The 10,359-nt window shown below is 51.1% G+C and overlaps 2 protein-coding genes across 3 annotated transcripts; both read right to left on the reverse strand.

The window, feature by feature from the left end:
- Positions 1–102: 102 nt before the first annotated feature.
- Positions 103–2,827, reverse strand: TMED6 (transmembrane p24 trafficking protein 6). The gene is made up of 4 exons (XM_070952853.1): positions 2,274–2,827; positions 1,506–1,632; positions 686–834; positions 103–428 (listed from the first exon to the last, which is right to left on the reverse strand). The coding sequence occupies exons 1-4, from the start codon at positions 2,487–2,489 to the stop codon at positions 204–206; spliced, it is 717 nt and encodes a 238-aa protein (XP_070808954.1). The 5' UTR covers positions 2,490–2,827; the 3' UTR covers positions 103–203.
- Positions 2,828–3,532: 705 nt separating this feature from the next.
- Positions 3,533–8,667, reverse strand: TERF2 (telomeric repeat binding factor 2). Of its 2 annotated transcripts, none has more exons than XM_070952852.1 (10): positions 8,340–8,667; positions 8,162–8,245; positions 7,487–7,617; positions 6,888–6,974; positions 6,540–6,686; positions 5,912–6,264; positions 4,731–4,952; positions 4,452–4,534; positions 4,177–4,223; positions 3,533–3,778 (listed from the first exon to the last, which is right to left on the reverse strand). In XM_070952852.1, exons 1-10 carry the CDS (start codon positions 8,509–8,511, stop codon positions 3,623–3,625), a joined length of 1,482 nt encoding a protein of 493 aa, XP_070808953.1. In that variant the 5' UTR covers positions 8,512–8,667; the 3' UTR covers positions 3,533–3,622. The 2 variants fall into 2 exon arrangements, with proteins under 2 accessions (XP_070808953.1, XP_070808952.1); XM_070952851.1 differs by having other exon boundaries at positions 4,731–5,108; positions 8,340–8,665.
- Between the last annotated feature and the right edge of the window lie 1,692 nt (positions 8,668–10,359).

The raw sequence follows: 10,359 nt of genomic DNA on the forward strand, positions 1-10,359 counted from the left end.
AAGATTGCATCTCAAGGCAAAGAAAATTTGTAAGGGGAGAATTCTGGTTGCATGTTCCTGTTCTATTTGGATTATATAAACTCAACTCTTGTTACAGCATAGTGTATTTTTAAAATTCAATTAATATTTATTTTAACATAGGATCATTATGAGGGGGGGGTTTCCCTCCTTTTTGGGGTTTGGCATTGCATCCTACTGAAGCTTCAGCACCTGGGCTTGTTGCTGGGCTGCATAACAAAGAGGCTCTTGAGGAAACGGAGCTGAAGGATGCCAGAGAGCACAATAGCAACGCTCTGAGCTGCTGACCACCAGTTCATGTAGGTGTAGTTGGATTGGAGAAGGTTGAAATCTGTCCTTGACCTCATTCGAGCAAAGTTGTAGTAGCGCCACATGTGGAAGACATTGATAAGCAGCTTGCTAGTGCTCTTCTATTTTGGATAAGAAAAAAAAAGTTCATATTCAGTTCCTGGCACTCATCTGCTCCTTTTAGTGGACAAGGACACCTCCCCTTCCTCCAGTGTTGTGCTATCTCTTCTAAGCTGATGCACAAAGGAAGCTCTGACCCAAACACACTTGAGACCCAGATCCCTGAGAAAAAGTTTGGAATACCCTATAATGGAATTTCTAAATAGCTAATGAAGGTTGTTAACCTGCTACTTTCATTCCAGGCACTTAAATTAGGTACCTCAATTGCTTCCAGAGTGCCATTGAGTTCCGTCCTCTTGAGCTCAGTAGTTTCTAGATCAAAGCCTTCATAGAAGACCCCAAAGTTGAGATACACTTGCACAGTTCCAAAATGGTTGTATCGATTACTCAGGCATAGCTGGTAGAAGCCTGTAAGGAGGGAGAATTACACCAAGCCTCCTGTGATGCTGCCCGCCCTCAGCTGCATTGGGTAGGTGATGTACAATAAATGGACCACCCACAAGGGCAGAAGGAAAGCTGTATCCATGGCTAAACCTGCTTCCCCTTCGAAACAAGGGTGTCAACCTTTCCTAGCAATTTCAGTTTTATCTCTAAAGCACAAAAAATACTGAAACAAATTGGGGGAAGGGGTGAGATTGGAATTGGATTTGGTGTTCAGCTCTCCTTAGAATTAAAAAACAGTTATATAAACTAGGATTTCTGCAAAATTAAAAAAAGCTATAGGGTGGACCCAAATGAGGCTCAAATAGTATGTTGGAGCCACCAAGTGGAGGATATTTTCATGGAAGAATCTGCAATAGGAGCCACAGATAGGCCTTTACGGAAGAGGTCTGGCAGACGCCATTCCACCAGCCTGTGCTTGCTGGCATTCTGGAAATTCAGGCTTCAACGTACTTGGGGGAGGTGGGGAAGTGAATCTGGCTCCCTAAACCATGACTAATGAGTCCAAGTGTTGTCTTTGTACAAGGTGTCCTGCTGAAACGAGGGTGGCCTGTCTACGACATGTGGCACCACAGAAAACTGAGTCATGTAAGAAGCCATCTAGATGGGGCTTTGGGGCAGAGTCAACAATGAGGCACCTGTCTCCTGAGTCAGGAAGTTGATCTGTCCCCGCACATCCTGGGAAGTGTCGAGGTGGAAGCCACTGGGATCATTCACAGTTGCCAGGATGTGTCTGTCGTGGCCAAGGCCTGAAGTCCTCTGCACCTGGAAGCAAGACAGACCAAGTAAAACCATGAAGGACAAATGACCCTGTTGCGCCTGGATGCCGGGGTCTTCCTGGGGCCTTGCATTGATTCTTAGATCACAATTCCCCTGCAGGCCCCTCTTGCCTGCAAAGAGGCATCCAAGGGACTGCAGTGAGCGGGGTTGGGGAGGCACCACTTGTATGGCAAGGGGAAGAGCTCAGGGGTGCTGGGAACAGATGGAGGGATTCCTCATGATGGGAGAAAATTTTGGGTGGGTGGTGAAGAAATCCTCCCCTCCCCTTGATGGGCCAGCACAAGAGGCAGGGTTGAGATCCATGTGCTCTGAACCTACATCTCCCTGGCCTCTGCTTCGGCAGGTCTGCTCCAGCTGCTTCCCGGCATGTTGACAGGAATCTCTGCATGATCCCCCCCTCCCCTTTGCCTGGGGAAGAAGAGTCAGGTGTACAAGGGACCCTCCCCTCCCAGGGTGGCTAGGTCCCTGAAATCCACTGGGGAAGGGAGACATGTTGGGCAGAATCTAGCTGGAAGAATTCAGAGCTTTTCTGCTGCTCACATTGGGGGCTGCCAGGAGGGACTGTTCCTGTTCACAGGTCAATTGGGGGGGCTTCCCTCTTTGCCTCCCTCCCCACTGGCACCCACCTCATAGCTGAAGAAGAAGGAGCCATTTTGGTGTGCAAACTGCCAGAGGCATTCAATGCTACCTGCAGGGATGACAATGGCAAAATCATACCGGTCCCTCGTGGGGGGAAGAGGCTGCTTGTGGGACCCCCCTAGCTGCTTCCACTCTTGACAGTGGATGAGTTGCAGCCCCTGAAGCAAACCCAGGAGCCCCACCATCTGGAACAGGGCAAGCATGTTGGCAAACGGATGCCAGCTGGCTGTGGACTCTGTGGAGGAACTGCAACCTTGCAGCTGGCTGAGCTAATCATTAACGGCCTGAGCTGCTCCTGCCCAACACTTGGCTGCCCTGTGCCTGCCAGCTCAGGCGGAGCAACCCGGGAGAGGGGAGGAGCGAGAGGGACCCCTTGGGAAACTGTGCAGCTGCCAGAGTGAAAAGGCCTTCCTTCAAAGGGTGCTGTGTCCAGAGTGGACAGGCACCTTTAGCTCCAGTCCTGGGCCAAGGGCTGAACCTGCAGTCCTGCAGCTTGTCAAGTACCTTGGTTGTAGGATGGCCAAGTGGCTACTGGGCGGTGGGAGAGGGTGGGGTGGGGGAGGGCTCTTAACGGGGCTCTCAGCTGAAGGATAAGCAGGGTGGATGGAGCTTCAAGACTGCTAATCGATTTCAAAGGATGGCTCAGAAGCAGAAATTGCCAAGATGATGTCCTGTTTCACTATATAGCTCATTTTTAACAGCTTATCTTTGCCTTTTCTTTCTTCCTTCTTCCTTGGAAAAAGAAAAATAACGTATCTGTGTGTACATATGTAAACTTCCCTGGCCTGAAGGACACTTCACTTCCCCAAAAGCAATGTTTCCAAGGAATTTTGGCCAGATCATGGGAGAATGAAAATATGGCCGACTTTATATATGTATTAAAGACAGAATAAACCCCATTTCACTGATGGAGGATCCTCTGCCTATAACCAGATAAAATCCAGCCAGCAAGAGGGGGCTGGCCCATGCCACTCCAGGGACTTCTCTCATCTGGGCCCTCGGGCACCTTGCGGGAATGTCAAGCACATTAACCAGGGCTCAGCCTGCCCGCTCACATCACATCACACAAACACCTTTTGCTGGAAGGCCCAGTTTATGTTGGTGCCATAGATATTGGCATGTTCTGTTTTGACATGTATTACCTCTGCTTTGGTTATGTTGGTATGCAGTTGTTTCTTTTATGATGCTTGATTTGCTGCAAACTGATGTCCTGATTGCTATAAAATAAAGCTGCCCTTACTGCGAATTACTCAATACAAACGTTTTATTTACATAACATATTAAAGGTACAGCAACTGCCAACTCAATACATTCAAGGCATATTGTGCCCTCACATTCAGTTTAGTCCCAGTTTCTTCATTGTTCTCCAGCGGTCCTTGATCATCACTGGGGTGCGATCCTTAAAAGGGTAATTTTGAGAAATAGTTTTCCAATTCCCCTCCCCAAACTTCTCCACACCTTTCTTGATCCATGCAGACTCCTCTAAAGACCACTACAAAAGAAACAATGGAAACCCTCATGAATAAGCAAGAATGGCAAACCTCATTTGCAGCTTCCTTCTGCTGAAGAAAAATTAGTAAAAATATAGAAAATGAAAAAAAAAAAGATTCCCAGGGAACTCTTTATGTGCCCATAAGTTTTAATTTTATATTGGCTGAAACAAAACCTTAGTCTGCGTGGAGAAGATGCAAGCTTTGCCAGTTCTGAGGGAGGCTGAAAAAGCTTGAAACGGTCGCGGCCGTAGCAGAGCAGTCCCTCAGCAGCCATTCCCCACATTCCTGCCCTATCAGTGGCAATAATTATCTCGATTATTGCTAATTATTTTTAGAGAGAAGAAATGAGCAATTTGTTTTGCTTCACAAAGTCTGTGCTTGAGTCAGGTTACATTACCTTTTTTTTAGCCCCAGACGTGTCGGTGCCAACTGACCACTCTGATTCTGAAAGGGAAAAAAAGAGAGGAAACCACTCGCAGAGGTTGGCAGGCACAAGTATTGCCTGGGAATTTTTTTCCATTCCACCATGCGCAGCCAGTGCTTCTACTTTCCTGGCTCAGTCTTCAGGTGGTTTTTGCCAGGAAAACATGACATTACACCAGAAATGCAAGCAGAGAGAATAAAAATTCCCTTCAGGCTTATTGGCAGAGTTTAGAGCAATGATGCACTCACTATGGTCCATGAAGATCTCATCTTCATCACTCCAGGATTCCTTCTCTTCTTGCAGAACAGGAAGAGTCGCTTGCTTGGGCTCCCTAAAGTAGAAAAGAAAGCCCGATTACAGGCGAGCCCCTCCAGCCGCCTCTGGGGGCCTGACAGCATCAGATACTTTCAGCTACAGAGACGCACCTCAGCAAACATCTAAGAATGGGCACTCAGTGTCGATACTTCCAAGACTGCAGCTCTGCCACCCCTCCTAACAGAGCCCCAAAGAGAGTCATCACCCCATACCTGGAACCTGGGTACAGCGTACTTGGGGGGATCTCTTTGCACTCGGAGGACTGGACTCGCAAAGTCACAAGTGGCTTTGTAATCAACTTCCTGGCAGGGGAATGCCTGCAATGTTTCCCCTCTTTCCACAGCAGCATGTTGCTTATAGAGGGATGGTATCTGATCTTCTCCAGGCCGAGGACAGCCCGGACAGCGATGTTTCCTGTCTTCTGGCGCTTGGCTCTGGGAGAGTTGGAAGGCAAGAGTGGCGTGGAGTAAGTCCAATCAGTCTTGTCCAGTTGCAAGAATGCCTCCTCGGGGTCTGGGGCATCAGAAAGACTCTTGAAGGCTTCTCTCAGCACAGAAAGCACATAGAAAGCTGGCTTCAGGCTTGAGGCCCTACAAAACACAGCAACCTCAGAAGCATATTTGGAAACTCTGCCAATTTCTATCCAGCTCATGGGCAAGGAGGCCTCTCTAGATGAGGCCACTGCTGTGCCTACTTCACCAGGGAAAATTAAAATGCCCAGGAAAGCGAACAAAGACAACAATCCAATCAAGGAAACGTCTTCTTGTGGAGTCCTCTCTGGGAAAAACGGTCTGTCAGCAAGAGTAACTCCCCAAGTGCCATTTCATGCAGCCTGGAAGACCTACCAGATGACAGCATCACAGTGACCCAAAGCAGACGTAGTAACAGAAAGACCACAATCACATTCATCCCCCACCACAGCAACTCCTGGTATGTTGCACTGCAAGATCCTTCATCTCCCAACCAATGGGAGCCCCAAACACAGGCAGGGCAGAGACTAAAAGGTAAAGGAATCCGGGTGGATTTTACTCTGCTGGTCATTGCCGACTACAAGGCAGGGCAGAGACGGAGGAAAGCCCAATGCAGTTTGGCAGTGTTCATTTTGATCCTGCTATTAAGGAAACGGCCTTTTACATGCCACATGATTCTCTCCTCTCTGTTGCAGGAGACAAGGCGCAGCTGTTCAATTGTAAAGATTTGATGCATTGTTTTAAAGTTACTTTGAATATGGTTTAAATCACCCCCCCCCCCCATTAAAAGACCTCCCCAATTTAAATGTTTGCTTATATTTACAGAGTTCCCTGAACAAATGCGGTTGCTCTGATGTCCCTTTGCCTAATATTCACAGTCCGCAGCCCTTGCTACACGGACTCTCATGCCAGAGAGGACTTACTGAGTGGAGTCGTTGGAAGCCGCAGACACGGCAGCAGGCTCCTCTGTCCCTGTTGCTCCATCCATCTGTGGGGATGCTTTCGTGGGCTCAATGGCTGCCTCCACACAGTCCAAAATGTCACCTTCATCCGGTGCTGGCAAAGATTTTGCTGTTTCTCCGGTTCCTGCTCCAGACTCCAGACTTCCTCCTGCCTCTGAGGCCTGGCTGAGTTGTCCTGCTCTCTCTCCACTTGCTGTCCCAGAGGTCTCGGGGGCCTCTTGTGCAGCCCCTGAAACAGCCATTTTCTCCTTGCCAGCTGCTCCTGCTGGGCTCTTCTTGGACTCCAGGCGTTCATCACAATGCTTTTTTGCCATCTTAAATAAAAGCACAAGAGTCACCACGGGGGTCTTAATATGGTACAGAATCCAGAGACAGGCTGTAGTTGCTTTTCCCACACAAAACTATTCCTGAAAAAAATTAAACTCTCATATATCTTAATATCTTGCCATTGGTATAACCTTACCATTATTATTGTTCCTAAATCTCTATCACCGGGTTTGATTTCTACTACTGTATTTGTAGCATTATGTGGCCATTGAAGTAATGATCAAATCATTAAGGCCAAACGTGACCCCAAACCAACACTCACCGCTAAGAGAAATGGCTCAGAATCGTCCAAGTGAGGTTCAAAGAAGAGAAGAATCCGCTGCTGGAAAGCTTTGTAGGAGAACTGACAGATGGCTGGATGAGAAGAGTTTTTCTCTTGGATGATGTGATGCAAAATAGCCTTAATTTGCTAGTCAAGGAAAAGCAACAGAGATCCACATCTTTGCAAAGGCCTAGAAGGGAGAGCTGACTGCAAATCCACAATGCCCTAATAGCCATGAATAGCAGTCAAATGCCTGCTACCCCTTGGGAGAAGACAGAGATCCTAGAAAGCCACTGGCTTTGTGAGGAAAGGAAGGATGGGTCACCGGGACATATCCAAAATGTTCACCTTGCAGTTTGGGTCCTGTGACATGTGTTCCCTTAAGATTTTGTTGGCATGTTCATATTCTTTGTTCTTAATACACGTGATAACAGCCTGAAGCAAAAAAAATAAAAATAAAAATGCAAGCGCACCTTTTGCAACTTTCTAAACAAAGTGTTTTCTGAAAAGATTTTGCATGGCCCCCAGCTAAACCCTTTCTCCCATTCCAAACTCCCTGATGGAAACTAAGTGGAGATTGGGCCCATGGCAGCTCCCCTGCGTCCATTTTAGGAGTCCTGCTCTCAACATCCAAGGCCTGCTCCCTTGTGTTTTCACTACTTGGTTTTCATCCTTTGAGAGCATCCGGCCTTCCTAGTCTTTTCTCAAAGCGACAAGAGTGCTGTGGCTATTAAATCTATTCAAAGCAAGTCAGGGACATTTGTAAATATAGTTAACGGTCAGTTTTGAATTGGAAAAAAGAGGAAGGGGAAAAGTTGGTTTTTTAGCGGGGTAGTATATTACTTCTAAAACAAATTCCCCAGTGTGCCCCACCCTCCTGCTTAAAAGGAGTGACTACCATCACCACGGAAATTAGTGTGGACAGGAGATGAAAATGTCATCCTTACAGCCTCCTTTATTCTTCTCTTTAATTCCTCTGTTATTTCCACACTGATGTGGCATTCCTCTCCGAGCTTCTCCAGAAGGACAAGGACGCTTTCAAGAGGCGTGAGCTCAGTTTCTGAGTCAATAGCCCAATCTAAAGAGGGGGGGGAGAAGCATGTTACTTTTAAATTATGATATCTCGGTGCAGATTCATATACCCACCCATACGCTTGGATAAATGGAAGGTACATTTTAGAAGTACAGATGCATTTTTCAATTACTTTATGAATAATCCTGTAATCGAAAGAACAGGCAACACCTCCACAAGGGCTTGTCCTCACTATTTACCATACCACTCTTCTGCTAAGCTACTATAGCCCCTCTTCCTCCACGACGGCGGCTCCTGTTTTTGGAGAACAATCGCAGTAAGTTGTCCTTTTGCCGCTTCCGTTTCCCAATCACAGACCGGCTTCCCTCTCGGCAAACTCCGACCCTGCCGCCTGCAGCTGCCTTTGCTGAGCTGAGGGAGGGAGGGAGCGGCGGCTGGGCTGGGCTGGGCTGGCGAGAGGGCTTGAAGGGAGCGGCACCGGCAGCCCAGGCGGCGGCCCTCCTGCAGGCAGCCCGCCCCTCCCTCCCTCAGGGAGACCCCGATCGCGCCGCAGGCCAGCCAGGCCCAGCGGCCCTGGGGAGGGGCTCACCTTCCTCCAGCCTGGACAGGATCTGGATAATCCGCAGCTGGATCCGGATGGGCTCCTGCAGGGCCACCGGCCGCGCCAGGACGGCTGGGGGAGAAGCAGAGGCGGTCAAGCGCGGGAGGCCCCGGGGCCCGCTCGGAGGTCTGGGCGGGAGCGGCGGCCCCCCCACGCCCCGGCCTACCGGTGAGGACGTCGCGCAGCTCCCGAAAGTCCCGGCTGTTGCCTGCCCGGAAGGCCCGCAAGGCCTGGTGGGCGTAGAAGAGGACGGCCCACCGGTTCGCCTCCGCCTCCAGCTCCATCCTGCGCGCCTCCGCCGCTTCCTCCGCCGCCGCCGCCGCGGCCACCGTAGCCATTCCCGCCGACGTGACTCACCCGCGCCGCGCGCCTCCCCTCACAGGACCACATATCCCAGAGTGCCTCGGGCGTCCTCTGCGGCGCAAGCGCAGTGAGCGCCCGAATCCGCCCCTGCCGGCCGCGAGAGGCGCCGCAGACGAGCCGCTGGTCCCGCCGCCGGCCGGGCCGAGGCTCCCCCGAGGCCCCCCGGAGTCCTGATGGGGCGGCCGCTTCCCTGCGCCCGGCTCCCCCTGCTGGGCCCTGCGAGAGCAGCCGGGGGCGGGGGACGCTCCCTAAGGACAAGCCGGCCTTTCTGAGCCGAGCGGGATTCCCGCGGGCCCCTCCGGGTGGGCTGGCGAGTCGCGGCGCCTCCCAGGACTCTGGGTCGGGGGAGGGAATGGCTCCGGCGGGCCTTTCGCGGCCCCTCCTGTCCCTTGCTCAACGTCGGGCAGGCGGCGAGATCCAGGCGCCCGGAGGCGGCGGGCAGAGGGAGCGGTCTGCGCGATCGGGGTCCGTGGGATGCTGGGGAGGGGGGGGGCTCCGACCTGTTGCTGCTGACCTTAAACGCTCGGGAGGAGCGTTGCCTGAAGCATCCCTTGGCCTGCCGTGCCAGAGGGGCTGCGTCCCCCAGAGGGCCTCCGAGAGCTGCTGGCAGGCAGCCTTTGCTGGGCGCAGCGCCCGGTCCCTCCCGGGGCGTGGCAATAAGGACAGGCGGGCAGGCAGGGGTGGTTTTCCCCTTGCCAGGAACAGGCTTAACGGCTGCACAGAATCGGTGGTTCCAAAAGCTCATTCCCCGCTGGAAAGCATTCGACTGTCATTTGTTACCAACTTCTGTTGTTTGTCTCCATCACTGGCTGGCTACCCTTGGGAGCAGCATTGCTATGCTCTCGGAGGAAATGTGGGCAGAAGGACAAGAACCAAAAGTGAAAGGAAAGTTAAAATGATTCTTCAAAGTGGCAACTAGCTGGGCTGGGGGGAAAGCTGGGCACCTGCTGGTTGACCACATGGAATGCCATGCCAGGCACCCTTTCAGCCCTGCGTCCAAAGGTAGCAGCGCCCCTGCCAGGGCTGCCATTTGGTATTTGTCTTCTTCTTTATCACATTTGGGAGCAGAATATGTGCAGGGAAAGAGCTTAGGATGCCCCAGGTCGAGGGGCAAGGCTTTTGGGACTCACTGGGAGAGGAAGCTATCATCTGCAACCAGGAGTCATCAAGAGGGTTGAAGCGAATTGGGGGTGCTCTCTGTTCTAAAAGGAGATACTGGGGAGAACTCCCAAAGTGAAGTCCTCAGGTTTCCCTAACCAAACCTCTGGTGAGCCAGATGGCCTGTGTGCTCTGCTGCTCATCTGTGGCCCACATCACAGAACTGCCTGCAGCAGGGACCCTTTCTTCCTGGGCCATGGGGAGGGGCAGGGGGAGGCAGAGGCTCTTTAACACAGACATAACTGAGCAGAATCAGATCCCACAGGAGGAGGAGGAGGACAGCCCTGCTTTTTGTTCTCTGTACTGTGACCAAGAGTCACTTGGGGGGCTGAACAGCCATGCCCTGCATAGCTACAGCTCTGACCACAGCATGGGGAGCTTTTGTGGTGCACTAATAAAAGCGTTTGCAGTTCTTCCTACAAGATCTGCCTACAGGCAGCCATCAGGGAAACATCTCTTCAGAACAAGAGAATCCATGTTCCCCTTCCCCCAAGGGGATGTTCTGCGGTTGGAGCGCAAATCATGTCCATGTCATAAAACTAGTTTCACAAACCTGTTCCTGTGCCCAAGGTGAACCAGTTGTGTTTGTGAGGGATTTCACCATTTTAAAATGGAAATGGAATGCTGCCAACACATTTTCAATTACCTGTAATGCTAAATCATTA

Source organism: Pituophis catenifer, unplaced genomic scaffold (assembly GCF_029215685.1).
Source record: "Pituophis catenifer annectens isolate HBS135680 unplaced genomic scaffold, rPitCat1.0.hap2 SCAF_13, whole genome shotgun sequence".
Taxonomy (NCBI): domain Eukaryota; kingdom Metazoa; phylum Chordata; class Lepidosauria; order Squamata; family Colubridae; genus Pituophis; species Pituophis catenifer.

Coding starts and splice junctions, on each gene's coding strand:
- TMED6 (XM_070952853.1), bottom strand. CDS start 2,489: ATGCTTGCCCTGTTCCAGATGGTGGGGCTCCTGGGTTTGCTTCAGGGG. Junction 1,633..2,273: donor CCTTCTTCTTCAGCTATGAG/GTGGGTGCCAGT, acceptor TCTTGCTTCCAG/GTGCAGAGGACTTCAGGCCT. Junction 429..685: donor GCACTCTGGAAGCAATTGAG/GTACCTAATTTA, acceptor TATCCAAAATAG/AAGAGCACTAGCAAGCTGCT.
- TERF2 (XM_070952851.1), bottom strand. CDS start 8,511: ATGGCTACGGTGGCCGCGGCGGCGGCGGCGGAGGAAGCGGCGGAGGCG. Junction 8,246..8,339: donor GCTGCGCGACGTCCTCACCG/GTAGGCCGGGGC, acceptor CTTCTCCCCCAG/CCGTCCTGGCGCGGCCGGTG. Junction 6,975..7,486: donor AGAGAAGAATAAAGGAGGCT/GTAAGGATGACA, acceptor TTTTTGCTTCAG/GCTGTTATCACGTGTATTAA.